Source organism: Lutjanus erythropterus, chromosome 17 (genome assembly GCF_056507025.1).
Source record: "Lutjanus erythropterus isolate fLutEry1 chromosome 17, fLutEry1.hap2, whole genome shotgun sequence".
NCBI lineage: Eukaryota > Metazoa > Chordata > Actinopteri > Lutjaniformes > Lutjanidae > Lutjanus > Lutjanus erythropterus.
In genome coordinates this window covers 9,516,365-9,535,963 of record NC_139333.1, presented here as the reverse complement: position 1 = coordinate 9,535,963, position 19,599 = coordinate 9,516,365, and the positions used below count along the sequence as shown (strand labels likewise).

Below are 19,599 nucleotides of genomic sequence, written 5' to 3'. Positions count from 1 at the left end.
GCCTGTCAAATGCTGCGGTCTGGTGGTGGCAACAGCAAATTGCACAGAACAATCTCTCTTGGATCAAACTACAAATAGGCATAAGAAAGAATTGCAAAAACTACCAAGTACAGTTGCTTTACAATTTGAATACAAAACACAACATGCTCATTTATTTATTAATGACTTTATTTTTAAAAATGACTTCAAATACATGATGGAAAACTTGAGAAATCATTTTTACGCTGTGGCTACATTTCTTACAATTCCTGGTTTCAACGGTTTGTTCTTTCACCTACTTCCATATTATAGGGAATACTGTTTTCCTGACCAAGGCATTTCCAAATCCTCCCGTACTGAGACACCAGTTTATTAGGCACACTTGTGTACGTGTACCGAATAAACCAACGCTGTGCGGGTTCTTTGTAGCATTTTAATTCCAGGAGAAAGACAGTGAACTGGTCTTGTGTAAACTTTGAAAAGGCAACAAAGACACAATCCCTCCTATCGAACCACAGAGGATCCCATCAGAAACAGGGCAAGGCCACAGTTACTGAGGCAGCGCTTTTCAGCACTGATGTTTAACAACTTAAAGATGCTTATTATAGGCAATTCAAGTAATATTCCTGGTGCTTTGAGTGAAGGAGTACAAAACAGATTTAAAACACTTTTAAGATGAACCAAGTGCACAAAGTGTACATTTTGAAAAAAGATCCATGGAAAGAAGCTAAATATTTTCTACTTTCTTGATGCATTGTGGTATGAGGACAGCGAATTCTTCTGACTATAAATTGAGAAAAGGGGCTCAAAACAAGGAAAAAACAACACTGGGGACAAAATAAAGCTGGTGGAAAAAAAACTATTTCAGACATGTTTGGATGATGGAAAAAAATAAATCTTTAGAAGATTACACCAATGTCTTGTGCAATATGTCCACAAAGACTTAACTACATTGTATAGTTCCTATATATCAGTTTATCCTCTGAATAGTGTTCTTTTCCCCGTCTGTCACTTATTTGCCTTCTTACAAAACAAGCGAGATGGAAGGAAAAGTAAAGCACCACAGTAATCCTCGTGCACGCTCACTGTAATATCTGTCCAGTCATTAAGTAAACTTGTATCAGGTAACTTTGTGAAGATGTATGAATCAAAAAGAAAAGAAAAAAAAGAATTAACTTCAGCAGCTTTAGAATTAAAACCATGGTGGGTGGGGATGAGCAAAGAGGCAGTGAAGCACTTGGAAAACCTGCGATTATATTCTCCTGCAGAAAACTAGAGGCATCCCAAATGTTGCATTCCTCTTCATCTCGCTATCCTCCACCCGTTTTCCCTGTCCTGACCACACCGTCATGGAAGACCCAAGCCCCTCGGATTTGAAATGAGGGACAGGAGTTCAGGAGCACCCCTGATCTGACATGCCACTTGAATTGGTCCCCTCCCCCGTTCTCCTCCTCCAGATCTCCTTCTCTCACCATCGCTCTGAGACTGAAGTGCATGTAGAAGCTTTCAGATGGAGGACTAGCGCTTTCCTTTGGCTTCTTCAGCTTGTTTTTCCAATAGAAGATAAAAACAACAACATAGAGTGTGTAAGAATTTGTTTCAAAATGATACAGATTTCCATAAAATTGTTCCAAACAACCTGCAGGGTTCAACATCGTTCCCCCCCCCACACACTTGCCCAGTTTGGCAAGAAATCTACTTGCCCACCGTCAATTTTTCTTTGCCCCTGTACATACCATCTTAATTATTAGCAAATAACAAAAACTATAGTAACTGTCATGTTGAATCTAGGGCTGCAACATCTATGAAATGTCAGAAAATTGAAAAAAAAGAAGTCTTTCCCAGCTTCTCCAAGTCCAAGGTGATGTATTTAAACGTATCATTTTGTCAGTCTTAAAATCCAAAGATCTTCAGTTTAATATGATGAGAAACAAAGACGAGCTGGAATTCTTAAAAAACATTTTCTGCTATTCTTCCACTAAAAAGTACTCAAACAGTTAATCAATTGTCAAAGTAGTTTAATAGTTTAATTCTTTTTTACCACTTGCTGCTCGACTCACTAAGTGAGTTTTCAGATTTACTTGCCCAACATGACATTTCACTTGCCCTGGGCAAGCAGGCAATCCTTACTGTTGAACCCTGACTTGTATTCAAAGAAAACAAACTGCTCTGTGAATCAGACTGTCTGCTGTTAACTACAATTGTGATGAGAGCATGCTGGACCAACCCAGAAAAGTGGCAAATCTTGTATGAAGCCAAGATATATCCCTTCACCCCTGGTAGGCATTCAGGACATGCTTGAAAAAATATTACACAATAAGTCCTCAAGCTGAACTGAGAATAATGAATCACTGAGTTACAATCAGTAGATGTTGCTTTTGAAGATCCTCTCACTGGTGTGAAAGCACCATGGTTATATGGATGTAACTTACTGATTAAAAGGATCCTGAAAGCCACACAAACAAACATGATGCGATAACTCTGTTCATGTAGCTGGTTAGCCTTATTAACTGTGCTTATCCCAGACTAGATTTTGTACTGAACTGAACAAAAGTGTTCAAGCCAGCAACAAAGTGACCTTGCTACTGAACTAAAGAAATCAGACACTGTCTGAAGCACTGCGATCATTTGCTGTTGTGCATACTGGTGCACTCTTTCAGCTATAACAAATCCTTGAACAGAACACAACTAGCAATTCATAATCTTCACCTCTACGGTACAATGTTTGACTCTACAGAATGGTTCAGTGTGTCGATTGTTGTGTCTTTCACCTTTCCTGAGTTCGTCTCTTTTCTTGGCGGCTTCCTCCCTCTGTTTCTTGATGATGGCCAGTCTGGCCAGGTCGGCCCTGGCCTGCTCAGTCTTCCCCTCAAGATGAAGCTTCATGTAGCGTTCCTTTGACTTCTGCTTTTCGATCTCCTCTCTGACAGAGACAATAGGAGGGTAAGCACATAAGACAAAGTGATATTTAGTCAAAATAAAAAGCCTGACGTCAGCCAACAGACACTGTACGATTTCAAAACATTGAACAAAATGTTCTAACACAAATATGAATATTCCTGTCTTGGGTGACTGTGAGACACCTACCTCTCCCTGCGGGACAGCTCTCTGGGAGCACTGATGTCTATCTCAGTCACCTTCTTGCTCTTCTGAGACACACGGTTGGGATTCTCAATCTCTATGAGCCCCTCCACTCCACTCCTCTTTCTGGACTGTGGGCAAAAGAAAACACCTACATCAGTGAAACATGAAACTGCCAGAAATAGATCTGGTAAATAATGACACAGGCCGGTATGCCGTTTGTCTACCGGCTGGACTACCTGTTTCTTCTTCAAAAACACCATTTCTAGACCCATTTTATTGTTCATTGTGTATTTTCATATTCCCTCTGATGACTTGCCAAAAGTAAACAATGTTATGCAAGGACATTACCAGCAGTTGTAATGAAGTTTAAGCTAAATACATCATAGAAGGTGCACAGATAGTCTCCGAAACAGTGACCTCCAGACCAGAATCAGAAAGTGTCTTTGCACATCTGTCACCAGAAACATCTGCAATGCATAACCTTTTCTGAAAAGTTAACAATTAGGCATCACAGCATTGTTCTCCCTCTACTCTAATTTGTGCACAAAGGCAACTGGAGGGAGAGCAGGTACAAAAGAGTAGAAAATTACATAAGGATAAATAAAAACATATATGGCAATATTCAATAATCAAGTGCAAGTAGTTTCACTGCTAAGTCAACATTTACTCACATCAGATTCATCGTCACTGCTGCTGCTGCTGTCTTCATCGGACTCTGAAGCACTCTTCCCCTCTGCACCTGCATTTTCCTCCTGTTGACATACAAATTCAGTCACACCAGACCTGGTTTGAAGGCAACTCCATGTCTGCAGTTATTAAGGTCTTTCACTCACCAGCTCTCTCTGTGCCTTCATCTGTCGGTCGATCTCTTCAGGGTTGCTGAATTGCTTCCCTCTGCCCTTGTGGCCCTTTTTCCCTGTAAAACAGTTGTCAAAGTTGTCACTAATATTTAAGTATGGCATTCAACAAGCATATCACACAGTCAACTAATTTTCAGTACATGGACACATTTATGTTCAGGGTTCCTTCACCTCTTTCAAAGTCAAATTCAAGCATTTTTTAATAATTTTCTAACTTTTCCAGTACTTTGCACCTTTGGAAAATGACATCTTTGTATACACATATGAATATTTCACATCTTCATCATAGTTAATCAGATGTATGCAGGATCCAATAATACAGATTGCCTGCTTGCCCAGGGCAAGTAAAATGCCATGTCATCTAGTGAATCTAGCAAATCAACTGCCCAACCAGTCAAGAGACAAGAAAACAAAACAAAACTATTTGGGTAACTGATAAATCATTTAAAAAATATATATATATATATATATATATATATATATATATATCATACAAAAATGTCAGAAAATGCTCCCAGCCTCTCAAATGAAATCCCTTTTCCCTCCATTTAATATCATAGTAAAATTTCAATCTTTGGTTACAGATTGACAAAACAAGACATTTAAAAGACATCAACTTGGACACAATTGTCACTACTTTCTGACATTTTATCAGCATTACAGTCCTTGATTAGACACTACAAATGACTTTAGTATTTGTTGTTTTATGATAACTGCTAATGAACAGGCCAATGTGACCTGAACTTGCCTGACTGTATACTTTATCCAAAATCCAAGCACTTTTCAAACCTTGAAAGTACTACATTGAAGTTTAAGGATTTCCAGCACTTGTATGAACCCCGGTTCATGCTACATGAGCAATGCCTGATCCTTGAATAAATACCTTGCCTTGATAAAATTTTGTTTATACTGAGATGCCTGGACTAGACACTATGATCATTTAACTCAGAATTTGTGGTGATAAAATACCAGATGGTATTACATGGTACCCGTGATGCTGTTATGTATAACCCCCGTATGTGAACACATCTCTGCCTAACCACCTCTGAGAGATAAGATCCAAATAGAGTTCAGACCTGCACTGAGATCTCAACATTATAAAGAGTGAGCAAGGACAGAGAATGTGTGTGGTGGGAGATGAAATACACACATGACGTTCACCACGGGCCAGCTCCGTTCACCGGCAAATGTCATGGCCAGCGAGTGTCAGATGGGGACATGATAGCAAAACAGCTAGACACACAGCTTGCGGATATTTTAACAACACATTTGTGAAAGCATCCCGAAGTAAGAACAGTCGCCCTCTAGAAGGAATTAGAATAAATGCTAAGAAATATGTGTAGGTGAGCCGGAGCGGTCTCCGGTGCACATGGTGCTGGCGGTTTAACACAAATGGCCATAAATTGAAACATTCAAACCGTTTTAGATCCTGAAATTACCAACAAGTTGATAAAGTATGTTCATATGAAGGCAGCAACCACCACTGGTACATTTGCCGTCTAGCTTGGGTCGCTCAAACCGGCAAAATTAACCTTGCTAACCGGTTAGCATGCTAAAAGCTAAGCATGTGAGCGTTCAATAGGAATTCGCTTTACTTCAGCTAACAATTCGCTAGCTAGAATTAGCTTGCTAAAAAATAGCATGCTAGATGAACTTTTATAATACTTACCGCCCCGAGGCATTATTAAAAGTGGAGTTTATACAGATGAGGTCCGCTAGTAATCTATAAGGCTGAATAATATGACCGCTGTAGTGGCAAAGCCGACGGTTTAAAGTGCTAGAAGAAAAGGCTAGAAACTACTTCGTCTCTCCCGCTGTCAGCAGCACAAACGTCCAAACGCAGCACTCACTCACGACAGAGTGCGCCTGCGCAGTTATGACCATTTAACCAATCGCGCTGCAATGAGCATTTAACTGACACGTACATCCACCAATCAGCTGAAGAGAGTACAACTGATTTATAAAGCCCGTACCTTTCACTGACAGGCACGTTGAATTGATTTTTCATACAAGATTATCATTATCGGCAGTGTCCTTGTTTTTATTGGTTTTAATGCATGTTAAATTAATCTTGTTCTATTGTTGTGCACTGTTATCTATTATTTCTGGAGGGTACATTTTTACAAAACAATTATAGTTTTGACTGTAATTGTTTTGTAAAAATATACCTTCCACAGGGGATAGAAATATGGCCATTATAGTACTGATGATATTACCTTGATGCAGAAGATATAAACAGTTTTCCTGTGCAGGTTGCTATAAAATAAATACAAAAACATAATTACATGATCATGATCTTATAGTTATGTGTTATGTCTTATTTCAAGGTCATCTCACTGAGGTGCAAGTGAAAGCTCTACAAAAAGCTAGAGATGATTTTTTTTCATCAAACTACTGTTCCGATGGAACTTTGAAATTACTAGGATCATTACAGCAACATTACTGCTAACAAATTATGCGGAGCTGGATGAGAAGTCAAAATAGTTAACAAAATTCTATCTTGTTCTTTGTTGAAAAGATTACGGTGAGGGTAGTTTGCCTTTCAAGTCTCTGTCTTTATACCTGAATGTGTCAAAGCATTAATCCAGTAAGTGCTTAGGGTGACACTCTAAGCACTGTGAATGAAAACAACAATACGGCTTCCCTGTGTTGGGTTTCCCTTTTAATCTGAATAGAAAATACAGTATAGAAAACATCTTAAAGAGCACATTTTGGCCTCTACTTGCCATACAAATGTAAAAGATGTAGAAAATATGTTGTTTATTGAACAAAGATATTCACACTAGTTTCAGATTTTTATGGTGATTAAACAAATACAGGACAGAACAAATTAAGTCACTAAAATCTGATTCAGCATTACCTGCCTTATACAATACAACACAAGCATGGCCAAGACCTACAACATAAGGGTCCTCATTATGAGAAAAATCACTGACATTTTATCTGTTCTTATGAGCAAAAAGAACAAAAGACACAAACCAATTGAAAAGTTTTTTATCTACAAACATCAAAGTCCAATGAGGAGGGCATCAGACCAGATGTGTCATTTCTTCCTTCGATGCTGAGACTTTATATCTTCGACTTTTTTCTCCATCAGGTGGTATTCTACGGTAGTCTCTGTCAACTAGGAGAGAAAGATTAAATATCAGTTATTGAACAGCTTTAGTAAGACATTAAATTACATCAACAATTGAATCGGTAAATGAGTATGTAATTAAAATGCATTTGGCAGGGTTTTATTACAAAGACAAGCAGTGGTAGACCTGTGCTGAATCTATGTTGCAAGCATGGTTATGGAGCTTGAGGGTGATAATATCTACTCATCCTTTCACACATGACAAACAGGTTTATCTGATGTTACTGCTGTCATTCAATGAAACACTCCTTCTTCAGTGTACAATGATGTGTATTACATCTTTACTGTTACTGAGATTTTATAGGCATAATAAAAGCTACTCAGTTTTTACCATGTCCATGAGAACTTCAATTTTTACTTTCAGGAGGTTGTTCTCTTCCTCCAGCTGCACATTTCTTTTCTTAAGCTGCTGCAGTTCCCGACTAGACACATTCCCACCAGATTCTGGTTCAACAAAAACAAGGATTAATGATCTGTTGTTCGGAAACCAGCAGTGATCCAGGAAATATGACGACACATGCAAGAGCAGGACAATGGTGCTGTTCGCTGCATTTTAACTGTGGAAGCAGTCACTACACTGGTTACCTGTTATCCACTGTCCCTCTTCAAATTTCCAGCTCTGTCCTCCAATGTTCATCACAGGAGGTCCATACTCAAGGCCCAGCTCTACTTCTCTTGTTGAACGATCCAACTAAAAGTGAAGGCGAAAGAGAAAACAAAACACTTTCTTAAAACCATTTACTTGTGTTTACCCTCTTGAGTGATCAGTGTAGATTTAATAACGGATCACTGAAGGATAACGGAATTTGATATATTTGAATGTATCTATCAGTTCATTAAATCGCTGTCCTTAGTACAATGAACAGACAGTTCTCTAACTCACCGTGTGAAGGCTGGACAGAGATGCAGATTTACGAGGTGGAGTCTTCTTCGGACTGAATGTGTTTCCAAAGAGTGGCATCTTTAGTGCTTTTTTAAGGTCCTGTGCAAAATGCAGAATACCAATGGTAGCATTAATATATATGTATAGAGACAACAATATCACGTAGCAACAGTTTGTTGTGTTTACGTTGCTAACGGTCCATTACCGTGCTAATGCTAGGTGGCTAACACTCGCTAGGTGTGAGTACTATTCATCATACCTGACATTTAATTGAAACTGTCGACTGCCTCACAGGTGGGTTAGTAGTTGTTGTATCTCTGAAAATATATAGCTCATATATTTACCTCCATACAGACACTTTATTTAAAATCTTATTGTGGTGGTTGAAATTCTTTCCCCTCCAAACAAAACATGTTTGCTACTGCGCAAATGTTAAAGTTCCAATTATCAAAAAGGGACGACACGAAATGTTACACGGCTTGATAGTAAAAGAGTTGTGAGGTAATTGCCAACATCTGCACATTTAAGAATTTCAAGTATTACTTAAGCGCTTGTATCTGCTCCCTCGAGTGTTTTATGCATACTTTAATAACCAGAGTGACACCAGGAAAAAATAAACACCCCTAGTTATGGAATATAATGGAACCTTCCACGTAACGTATGCGTATCACCATGGTGATCGCGCCGTATTGAAACCCCAGACCCGCGAACGATCTCGCGAGAGTGATTATTATAACAGAAACACACTTTTCCTAACCCATACTAAGTGTTTTTTTTAATTACTCGCTAAACCTAAAGTAATCTTATCAATCGCGTTGGCACTTTATAAAACAAAATACGTTTGTAGAATATGCATATTACTTACAAATCTCGCGAGAGTGTAGCAAAGCTTGGATTCCCTTCTAGACACGATCTTTTTGAATTTAATACACATATGCCGAGACAGTATAATACTGTTTCATAAACTGCGCTTGTTAAAAGGAAGGTTCTAAACAATAATTGTCCAATTAAAAAATATTATGTGAAACCGTAGTACATATAAAATGGATTGTGCCCCGCCCCTTTTTCTATACGGCCCCAGTGGCCTAATGGATAAGGCACTGGCCTCCTAAGCCAGGGATTGTGGGTTCGAGTCCCATCTGGGGTGGTTGCTTTTTCTCTGATCAACAGAACTACGGGTTATCATGAGGGTCATTATAGAAAGGAAAAATGTTTCTAACAATTAAAAATAATACCGAAACTACCGTGTTTTCGGCAGCCGAGAATTTAGTTTTACACCGTCGCTCTCAGCAGAAGTAACCGCAATAAAAACACTGAAGTACTGATTTAAAAGCAACATGGAGAAGAAGAGCATCAAACTGTGCGTACTGCTGACCACACTGGCTGCATCAGTGCAAACTTACCGTGAGTAACGTTGCTGTGGTGCGACTTTGGATGATAGAAGCTAATTTTGAAGCCAAAATTATTCAGTTACACCTAAAGAAAGGCTGTTCGTTTATGTGGAAATTGCGTAGTGCAAACAGATACAGTTCATGATGGCACCTAGTTAGGTTTTACAGAGCAATTTTTATGTTTTTATGCTCTGTCCTGTTCTAGTTATATGAACCTAATATGTAAGATAATCTAATAATCAAAGGTAATACTTTTGTTATGTATATTTATTTAATATGCTATTATATTTAATATCATATTAGACATTAAACAAAGTAATTATATATATTATTATATTACATATATTAATAAATATAACATTTATCTAGTTTAATGTTGATCATATTGATCCTAAATATATTACTATTTAGGCTTTTATGTTTTTTTAAATATGAAACATAATATTTAGCCTTGAAACATCAATATATATTTAAGCAATTATATACTTTTTAAAATGGTTTTGTGTCTCTTATGTTTACTGATATTTACTAAAACCTGTATGTTTTCTTGTACATGTGCAAACTGACACATATAAAAAAAAAAATATATAGCATCAAATAGTAAAATCACATTTTAGATTGTGTGTCCAGGTACCACTAACCACTGTGAACCTGCTTATGAAAATGAGCTTCTATTTGACAGAAACAAGTCAAGCAAAAAAATAATTCATTCTATTGGTGTCATAACATTATCTTATATAATGTGTGTTATCCAACCTCAACCCTGTAACCTTACCATCCTCCTACAATGGTAGAGCTCCAAGAGGCCACTGTGTTCTGGGATGCTGCCCAGAAGAGTGTGATCCTGAAGGAGGGGGTGATGGAGACAGAGGGGGGAGCCTATGGTTACTTCAATGACACTCTGCTGATGTCGGGATGGGGCGTCTTGGAGATCCGCGCAGGTCATGGGGGAATCACACAGGAAGACGAGACCACCTTCTTCTTGGCAGGGTACCTGGAGGGTTATCTCACTGCTGGGTGAGTGTCGCAGCTCTTGTAGTGAACACCAAAAAATGTTTTGTTTATGTTGGAGAAGGCAGAGATCTCTACGGCTGATATCTCCAGAACTTACACAAACTTTTATTTTGGGACATAATCAATGAATGGGTTAATTAGCCTCTCTCACATTTGAAGAAATTACTTATTCATGCTTTTATAAATGATCAAAGGCCCGGATTGAGGTCATTAAAGGGCGGGATTCTGCCCAAGGGCTGCCAATCAAATACACCTGCCTTAGTGTCATAGAAATGGTTTAATTCCCACTGTTGTGGTTCTTTCTCTGCAGACAGATGTTCAGTCATTACGCCAACATGTACCCTCAGCTCATAAAGGATGAGAAGGTTTTGAATCCCCTGAAAAGGTTTTTAAGGTACAGTTTTACCATCTGTTCATGTTCAAGATCAAAGCGATGTAAATTGGCCCGATACTGGCTTTATGTTGCCCACTCTTAATATACCAATGCCACAGTGGTCAAGATGTATATTCAAATAATTAAATAGGTCTCTGGTTGAAATTCTCAATATTTAAGAGGTAAACAAAAGCAGTGAACGGGCCAAAGTGCCTCTCATTTCTCTGAAATGCTCCACAGCAAACAGGACCAGTGGGCCAGAGAGCAGGTCAAGCTGAGGAGAAACAGCGACCCCTTGTGGACACATGTGGGACTGATCCTAGCCCAGCTGGACGGACTCCATGCTGGAGCTGCGCAGTGGGCCAAAGGCAAACACAGAGAGGTGTGTGTTGGAGAGATGATGGGAGATTTGTCACAGTATCATATCATTCATCTCTGCCACTTGATCTGTTCTTCCTGCCCAGCCTCTGTCAGCGTTTGCCCTCCAGTTTCTGAATGGTGTTGGCGACCTCCTGGACCTCGTGCCAGCTCTGACGCCTCGCTCCAACTCCTCCACGGGGACTGGCGCTCTCAGGATGCCAGGAATGGGCCACTGCACTGCTCTCATCAAGGTCAGGCCAAGCTTGTTTGGCTCAAGCTGTGAGGGAGCACTTGGGAAGTCTTGACATAGGCCTAATTAGTGTTATTGTCGGCCCTTGTGCAGGGGTTTCCTCCTTTAAAATGTGTCAATGAGTGGAAAAGACCACCGGGAGAGCGGTGTTTTCTCTTCCACTCTCTCTTTACACCCATTCAGACAACAAACACAAAGTGCAAATGGAGGTGAGGAGACTAAGTACTGCAGTGCAATCAGAAATCCTACATCATTTAATTTCTCCTTATCTCATTTAATCACACAAAACTTAATGCTGCTATTTTTCTGTTTTTAAATGCACCTAAGTTGCCTCTAGTTGAAATAAAACATCTCCTGTTATTTGAAAACAATCTGTATCTGCTTGTGTTTTTGTCCTAACTTAAAGCATCGCATTTATCAGTAATGAGTGAAAAATTCAAATGTAGGTTTAACCTGCTTGTGTTGGGGTTGCTGAAAGACCTTAAAAAGGAAATCAGGAAATTAAGTTGCAGGGTTTTATTGCTTTTAAAGGGCCAAGGTGCTTTTCAAATAAATATGGCAATCTAATTTAAATCTAGATTTTCTACATGATAAGCCATGAACAGCCACCAGTGTCACTAATAAAAAGCATTTTCATGAAGTTACATAAAGTTACATAAAGAACCTTTAATTACAACCATGCCAGTGACTCTGTTGGGCCTTTTCCACCAACATGGAACCTGCCCTGTTCCAGCTCATGCACCCAACTGAACGGTTTGGAGCATTTCCACCAAAAATAAATTGTTTCTGAACCCAAAAAGTTATGTTATAAAATAGCAGGTTTTTCTTGGGAACCAAAGTGGGCGTGTCATATCCGAGAGGTTTCTTTGCATTGTGTGTATTTAGCAAAGGTTACAAAGGTCCCAGTCAAAAATGGTGGAAATGCGAACTGGTTCGCTAGATAACACCAAGGACACTGTGATGCTTGGAGCTAAATGCTAATGCTGGCATGGAACTGTGCTCACAGTGCTAACATGCTAATGTTTGCCATAGTCACCATCTTTGTTAAGCTCTTACTGGAGCACAGAGGGATTATTTTCTTTTAATGGTCCAGTAACCAGTGCTGGAGAAAGACAGGTAATTAGGGAGTCTCTTTCCAGGTCGTCAGATTACTAACACTGTGGATTGGTGGCTCGCAGATGGTTGATTCTTGAGTCTCAGGTCCTCAAACACCTATGATTTGTGAATGAGACTCAACAATCAATTATCTTACCAACCTGTGATTGGCCAAGTCTCCTGCCACTGGCTAGATTTTCTCCAGCCTGAAAAGAAAGCCAAGAGGAGGAACAGAAGTCCAGTTTTCTCTCAGACCACTTGAAGTATAATATGCCTAAAAGTTATTATGGAACTTTTGCCCAATAGCGCTAAAAATAAACTGCTTACTCCAGCTTTAAATAGCACAAATACCCTGAGGAATAAGAAAAACTTGGCAAAAACATGCAGATGTCCCTCACTACAGCTCTACTCTCTTCTCTCTGTGTCTCAGGTGCTGCCAGGCTTTGAGAACCTGCTGTTCGGCCACTCCAGCTGGTACACATATGCAGCCACCATGCGTATCTACAAACACTGGGACTTCAGGCTGTCTGACACAAATGCTGCCACTGGAAAGATGTCGTTTAGCAGCTACCCTGGTACAGACACACTCACACAACATGAGCTGCACAAGACTGAATAATAACTATAAGATTATATTCACACTTTGTAATGAGACGGCATAAGGAAAGTTGGCGAAAGGGAGATTAGCTTGTAGCTGTGGTGTTTTCTGACCCGAATTTTGAACAGTAGTGTTTGTCGACCTAAAGCGCAGCAGAGCGCAGCTTTCTTGTAAAAGCCCTGAGCTGAGGTGAACAGCTTGTCCTTAATCCACACGGTTTCATTTTCATCTTGGAAAATTTAAACACTGACATCAAGGACTTAACCCAAATCCTCAATGAACATTCTCAGCTGAAAGTAATTCTTCTGCTAAGCACACAGCTTAGTCAGTGACGAGGAAACATGTACACCCAAAACAGAGCCGTGCGAAATGTATTCCCTCTCTGTCGAGTCAGGGGAGGCTGCTGAGTAATTTTGCGGGCAAAGCTTTGCCAAGTGGTTCGGGCCATAAAAATCCTCTTACAGGCTCCATTGCTATCAGAACACAAGTGGTTTTAAAGCACTATTTTTAGAGGCCGGCAGGGCAAGGATATCACTTCACTATATTAAAATGAAGAGATGAAATACACCCCTGCCACTGGAGGTGGTGTGTGACCCCTGCAGCCTTCTTAAGCGTCTCTCTTTCTCTGACAGTGTGGGGCATTTGGCACACACAACAGGTCAGAACCAACAGAACAAAAAGAAAAGCAATGTAAATACTTAAGAGAAGTAGAATTAGAATTATTTTCTACTATCTGCACTGATCTTCTTATCCAACTCTCAGCAAGAATGTGGACTTCCCAAAACGCCAAACTATTTCTTTAGCAGTGATGGAAAATGGACCAGTGTGTAAGATTTAGTGACATCTAGCAGTGAGTTTGCAGATTGCAAACACCTTGTGTTACCCTCCCCGTCTGAATACGTAGGTGAACCTGTAGCGGCCGCAAAACTTGCGCAAACCATGAAAGGCCATATCTAGAGCCAGCGTTTGGTTTGTCCATTCTGGGCTACTGTAGAAACACAGTGGTGCATAGTGGTTCTTGCAGCCTCTGTAGATATGAATGGCTCATTTTAAGGTAACAAAAACACAACAATTCTTTTTTTAGGTGATTGTATGCTGATGACATACTTACTTGTGACATATGTAGGGATATTATATTCAATTTCTGCATATTCTGCCAATAAAGCCCTGTAAATCTTACACACTGCAATAACTGACTATTTTGGGCAGCAGAAACAAGCTGCAAATCCAACATTGCTATATGGTGAGCTTGTTATAATACTACATAATATAATACGTGTTTGTTGGTGTCTGCCTAATTACTGTCCAATATTCGCTCTACTTTTAGCTCCGTTTTTGGCCTCCACCAACACCTGATGGAAATATCTGGCTCTTAAGCTGCTAAACGCCCCACTATGTTCACCAGCTAGTTGCCGACTGTCTGTCTGTTGCTCTGCATGGGACAGATACTGTGTACATATTTTTTTTTTAGCTTCTTTGCGGTTGACCACACCAACATGAGAACAGTGAGAGTGGTGCAAAATACAATCATTTGTTTTAACTGAAATATCTTTATCTGTGAAATGACCAGTAATTATAGCTGTGACAATATGTAAGAGTAGAGAATATATAGTTTTCATTTTAAATGTAGTGCAGTAGAAGTGTGAAATAATATTGTCTGGAAATACTAAGCTACAAGTACTTCAAAATTGTTCTTGAAAAAAGTACATCAGTATAGGTGATTTTCATTACTAATAAATCTCATGCAGCCTGCATGCAAGCTGTAGCTTGTGAGCAATGATAGGAAATGATCTCATAACATCCTTCTCATCTCATTCTCTCTACCCTCTACCTTTCGCCTCCATATGACTGCCACTCCTTCCTCCTCCTCCTCCTCCTCCTCCTCCTCCTCCAGGCTTCCTGATGTCTCTGGATGACTTCTATCTCCTTGGGAGCGGTCTGTTGATGACTCAGACCTCCATCGGTGTCTTCAATGTCTCTCTGTTCTCTCAGCTCAGCCCTCACAGCCTGCTGGCCTGGCAGAGAGTCCGCCTGGCCAACAGCCTGGCGCACAGCGGAGAGGAGTGGGCACACGTCTTCTCCAAATACAACTCAGGTGAAATCCGGTCGATATAAGTCAAGATAAGAGGGTTGAGAGAGGTTTTTTGGTTTTTATTCAAAAGCAAAGTAGGTAAAAGCAGTTCTTAAGTACCAGAACACAGGCTTCCAGACACGTTCGCAGGTGACACAACGTAGATGGTAGAGTTTCTGCCAAAAGATCCCCCTGAATCTACACTTGTCTTTTAAAACCACAGACTTTTCCTTTTATCATCAGTGCATCACTTTATTAGAAAGTGCTTGGTTGCTGAGGTGCATCCGTATTAAAACAGTTACAGTCAGGATGCCAGACTAGACGTTTCATGAAGATCTGAGAGGTAAATGTTAAAAGTCATTTGAGGAGCCAAGTCTATCTGAGGAAAATAAGATGGGACACACTAGAGAAATAAGGACAAATTAGACTTTCAGAAAGGCATGAATAATTACCTTGGTGTGGAACTAAAAGCGTGGCTATGTAAAATTTACAGTACAAGTTTCCATAGAGATGTAGCCGACTCTTAAACAGACCATTCTTCTCATTACACAACACTTGTGTGTGTTAATTGGGCAGCTGCTTTGATCCCTCACGTCATGTTGCTATGGGAGGGCAGGGAAGAACAGGACAGAGTGTTCTTGAGACTGACAGTCCTCTCATCCTCGCTGCTCACGAGCCCCCTGACCTACCAAACCTGTGCGGCGGCCCTCAGGCAGTGAACACGAGAACCTTCGCTTTTGCCTGTGTTTTCATTTCATTTTGATAGGGTTAGGTTCAGGATTTATTGCCTGTGCGAGTCAGTTGCTCAGGAGCCAGAAGTTTACCTTGTTTCTTCCAGCAGGCACATGCAAGACCGTGCATGTTATTTTACCTGTGTCAGTCTTGTGCTAGAAGCAATGCAGCTAGAGTTAAAAAAATAAATAATGGGACTTAAGATATTGCTAATTTATTAGATAAGACCACCATACTGTAGTGGCCTACATTTTGTTTGTTTTACACTGACTCCATTTACATGCACAAAATATTCATTTTTTTGCCCTCAATCCAAAAAATATTCCTACTTAACTGTTTACACGATTAAGTATCACAAGTATCTGTACTTCTGCTTCCTACAGAAAGTGTGTACTTTTGCCACCTGTGATTTTAGGTACATATAACAGCCAGTACATGGTGGTGGACCTGAGCAGGGTTTCTCTGGGTCACAGTATCAGGAGTGGAGCTCTGACTGTGGTGGAGCAGATTCCTGGGAAGGTGATGCACTCTGATCAGACTCAAGCTTTGCGCAGAGGTAAAAAAATTGTATGTGCATATAGTTTTTTCAGTTTTTTTTTTTTTTTTTTCGTTGGACAACATCCACCTTCAGTGTGCTACATTTGTCAGGTTATTGGCCTTCCTACAACATACCGTTTCATGCTGAAATCTACGACCTGAGTGGGTACGGAGTGATGTGGAAGAGATACGGAGAGGACTTCTCTTACGACCTCTGCCCCCGAGCCAAAATCCTCCGGAGGGACCAGGCCAAGGTGTCTGACCTCGGCTCCCTCAAACACATCATGAGATACAACAGTAGGTGTCAACAATAAGCTACCATGTTTATCATATTTTATTTCCTTTCCTGAACTAAAAGGCTTCGGAGACGTGACAGAAAACACAAACAGATACTTCAGGGTGTCGTTACTATTTTCAGACTGTAAGCAGAATGACTAAAATTCAGACTGGGTCTCTTTCAGACTACAAGAGAGACCCCTACTCCAAGGGCCACCCGTGTAAAACCATCTGTTGCCGTAACGACCTGAGACCAAGGAGGCCGCGTCCAGGAGGTTGCTATGACACTAAGGTCAGAGGTCACCAGCACATTAATGTCAAAATCAAGTTTAAGATGTGTACTGTATTTCAGGGAAAGGATTTTTTAAAAAAGTGCAATTAAAAATATTGTATTGAATTATTTATAGGTTCATTTATGTGTTTTTGTGTGGGAATAATTATCTCCTTTTGTTTGATATTGGTTATTGGCTTTCTGTTGTTCCTCTCTCCAATGTTTGTAAAACCTGCAATGATATTCATTTTCTGTTCCTTACTACCAAGTCATTTAATCATTGAAATATATTCTCTGTTTAAAGGTACTATGTGAAGCTTTTTACATGCATTGATCGCTCTGTATTGCCAATGTGTAAATTGATAATAATATAACTAAATCAAAATGAGACCTTCCCAAACTTTCTCGGTTGCCATTAAAAGCCTATGACCTGATTACTATGTAAAAAAATGTTTTTCCCAGGAAAATCCAAAAGAAGCAATATTTTTGTGTGCAACACGAGCTAACTTAAGCTTAGAAATGGAGTCCACTGATGTCAACATGTTACCGGCACGCATCATAATACAAGCATCACTTTGCTTATCTCATCTGCAGGGCTGTCATGATTCTCCAAATCCAGGATTCAGTCTGCCTATAGATTCATTCAAATTTCATTTTCGAATTGTTCTTTAAAAAGTAGTGTCATCGCTGTGTCATCTTTGAAGTGTTGTTTTGGTTTTTTTGGGGTTTTTTTGGTGCAGATTTTGTGCTGGATGCCTGCAAGTAGGCAGCGGTGGAGAAAAAATATATATACTGCCAATTCTGGTTTTGATTTTGATCCATTTTTGATTTAGGTCATTTTGATTTAAATTCGAAATCATGACACCCCTGCTCATCTATCAACATGACACCCATCAATCATATTCACTCTCCTTTAGTCCATGTCACGTCACTGTTTTGGCTGATGCCCAGGGTGCTCGCTCACACCTGCAGAGTATGAGGGCAACAGGAGGGAACAATTCCCTCTCAATATTTATTCATCTGTATTTGTTTGCGTTGCCAGCAACTCTGTGAGGCTGAACTAAAGCACAGTGGTTCTTCGAGCTAGATGCTAATGCTAGTATGCTAACACACTCACAATAACAACACAATAGCACAAAGCACAAAGTAGAGTGGAGGCTGATCAAGGTTTCCGCAAAACTTTTGGAACCGCTGGTTTAGAACATGTACGCTGGGTTACCCTGCCTGAAAGAGCTGCTGACAGGCAAATAATCTGGTTAGTATGGTGGTTTCCTCAGAGGCTTTTCCACTCTGAAGAAAGAAAACTGAGGGAAAACACTGACTCTCAGTATCTGGCTTTAAAAGGTCAAAGTTAATTTGATCAGCAGTTCTAAAATGTCATGGAACTCACATTGGTTGAACCCAGACATTATAAGTGAAGCACAGATTATGAAATAGTACACTCCATTCATGGCAACAGAAATGTCCTCATGCATGGTGGACAATGATTTGAACCATATTAAATGACCTCACTTTCTTCCTTTTACTCACTCACTCCTACGTTTGGGCCCTCCTTACTCATTTCTGTCTCACGGTACAGGTGACAGACTACCAGATGGCTGTCCAGCTGGCTGCAGAGGCAATAAACGGCCCCACGACGCAGGGGGGCCTGCGTCCGTTCTCATGGCAGTCCTTCAACCTCTCGACTCATCGGGGTCTCCCACACACCTACAACTTTCCCTTCGTCACCATGAGGCCCACGCTGCGTCAGCCGTGACAGAAGAGATCGTCCATTCACGTAGAACTGGTCGTGCTTTCCTGTTCAAGGTATTAGGATTCTCAAAAAGGTACAAGTTTAGCAAAATGTGATCAAAACTTCCCTCTGTGTTGGTCGAAAATGCAATTTAAACGTAAGGATGATTTAAATTCTCAAACACAGAGCATTGTCACAAATGAAAATTAGTCATTAAATGGTTCAAATAGGACATGGGACAGTCACAATGACTTAATTTCCCATTGTCAATGTGGAGTCAATTTTGGACTGTTTACTAAAACATTAGTACAAATGTATTTAAAATCAGTTAGCTTGTCTCTACTGAACACCAACTATTAGACATAATGAGACGTTCCTGTTGGGATCACTGCTCTTATTTCTCAGTATACATCCAGGAGAGCGTTATGGTGACGTACTCTGAATTAACATGAGAACTATGACCTTCTTAGAAGTGTTTTCAGACTGTGTAAAATTTTGTTCCACAAAGGTTTGAATTTTAGCCATCAGGGAAATTCTATAAATTTATTTTTGAACTAAATACTAATTTATTTGTTTGTTGTCCTTCTATGCAATTTTTACTCAGGTTGAGTGGAACAAAATTATCTGACTGACTTTGTACAAATATTAAGAATAATAAAGTCACCATATATTGTAAATTGAAGTGCATTTTCTGCTTTATTGAATATTCTTCATAGTTTTGCAAAAACTACAAGACCCAGTGGTTTTGGGTTTTGTCAAGTTTGATGGAGAGAACCAGAACTGGAAAAGGAGCAACTTGCCTTTCAAAATAAAACAATTAAATTCACTTCCAAAAGAGCTCAGCCGATCCTATCATCAATACAAAATCAAACTGACAATAACTTACACGGCAAGTTCGTATGACACACCAGGATCTTAACCCTTCTCTGACGCACATACTTTGTTGCTTTGGAAGAT

At 39.9% G+C, this 19,599-nt stretch overlaps 3 protein-coding genes and 1 non-coding gene across 6 annotated transcripts; 2 read left to right on the top strand and 2 right to left on the bottom strand.

Annotated features, from left to right (window-relative positions):
* Positions 1–150: 150 nt before the first annotated feature.
* Positions 151–5,789, bottom strand: pdap1a (pdgfa associated protein 1a). 2 transcript variants are annotated; one of them, XM_084741282.1, is made up of 6 exons: positions 5,593–5,789; positions 3,897–3,979; positions 3,735–3,815; positions 3,067–3,191; positions 2,751–2,902; positions 151–1,526 (listed from the first exon to the last, which is right to left on the bottom strand). In XM_084741282.1, exons 1-6 carry the CDS (start codon positions 5,603–5,605, stop codon positions 1,498–1,500), a joined length of 483 nt encoding a protein of 160 aa, XP_084597408.1. In that variant the 5' UTR covers positions 5,606–5,789; the 3' UTR covers positions 151–1,497. The 2 variants fall into 2 exon arrangements, with proteins under 2 accessions (XP_084597408.1, XP_084597409.1); XM_084741283.1 differs by having other exon boundaries at positions 151–1,523; positions 5,593–5,788.
* Positions 5,790–6,805: 1,016 nt separating this feature from the next.
* cby1 (chibby 1, beta catenin antagonist) lies at positions 6,806–8,441 on the bottom strand. Of its 2 annotated transcripts, none has more exons than XM_084740992.1 (5): positions 8,287–8,441; positions 7,943–8,041; positions 7,645–7,750; positions 7,391–7,503; positions 6,806–7,047 (listed from the first exon to the last, which is right to left on the bottom strand). In XM_084740992.1, the coding sequence occupies exons 1-5, from the start codon at positions 8,290–8,292 to the stop codon at positions 6,967–6,969; spliced, it is 405 nt and encodes a 134-aa protein (XP_084597118.1). In that variant the 5' UTR covers positions 8,293–8,441; the 3' UTR covers positions 6,806–6,966. The 2 variants fall into 2 exon arrangements, with proteins under 2 accessions (XP_084597118.1, XP_084597119.1); XM_084740993.1 differs by having other exon boundaries at positions 8,202–8,357.
* Positions 8,442–9,016: 575 nt separating this feature from the next.
* trnar-ccu (transfer RNA arginine (anticodon CCU)) lies at positions 9,017–9,089 on the top strand. Its single transcript has one exon. It is a non-coding gene; the product is annotated as a tRNA-Arg (tRNA).
* Positions 9,044–18,947, top strand: plbd1b (phospholipase B domain containing 1b). The gene is made up of 11 exons (XM_084740910.1): positions 9,044–9,346; positions 10,128–10,350; positions 10,658–10,741; positions 10,961–11,102; positions 11,185–11,331; positions 12,856–13,000; positions 14,918–15,118; positions 16,242–16,382; positions 16,475–16,660; positions 16,825–16,931; positions 18,490–18,947. The coding sequence occupies exons 1-11, from the start codon at positions 9,280–9,282 to the stop codon at positions 18,664–18,666; spliced, it is 1,620 nt and encodes a 539-aa protein (XP_084597036.1). The 5' UTR covers positions 9,044–9,279; the 3' UTR covers positions 18,667–18,947.
* The last annotated feature ends 652 nt before the right edge of the window (positions 18,948–19,599 follow it).

Coding starts and splice junctions, on each gene's coding strand:
- pdap1a (XM_084741282.1), bottom strand. Junction 3,192..3,734: donor GCAGTGACGATGAATCTGAT/GTGAGTAAATGT, acceptor TTTTGCCCACAG/TCCAGAAAGAGGAGTGGAGT. Junction 2,903..3,066: donor GAGCTGTCCCGCAGGGAGAG/GTAGGTGTCTCA, acceptor TGTCTCTGTCAG/AGAGGAGATCGAAAAGCAGA.
- cby1 (XM_084740992.1), bottom strand. Junction 7,751..7,942: donor CTCTGTCCAGCCTTCACACG/GTGAGTTAGAGA, acceptor CTTCACTTTTAG/TTGGATCGTTCAACAAGAGA. Junction 7,048..7,390: donor TTGAAGTTCTCATGGACATG/GTAAAAACTGAG, acceptor TTTCTCTCCTAG/TTGACAGAGACTACCGTAGA.
- plbd1b (XM_084740910.1), top strand. CDS start 9,280: ATGGAGAAGAAGAGCATCAAACTGTGCGTACTGCTGACCACACTGGCT. Junction 11,103..11,184: donor CCAAAGGCAAACACAGAGAG/GTGTGTGTTGGA, acceptor CTTCCTGCCCAG/CCTCTGTCAGCGTTTGCCCT. Junction 13,001..14,917: donor GTCGTTTAGCAGCTACCCTG/GTACAGACACAC, acceptor CTCCTCCTCCAG/GCTTCCTGATGTCTCTGGAT.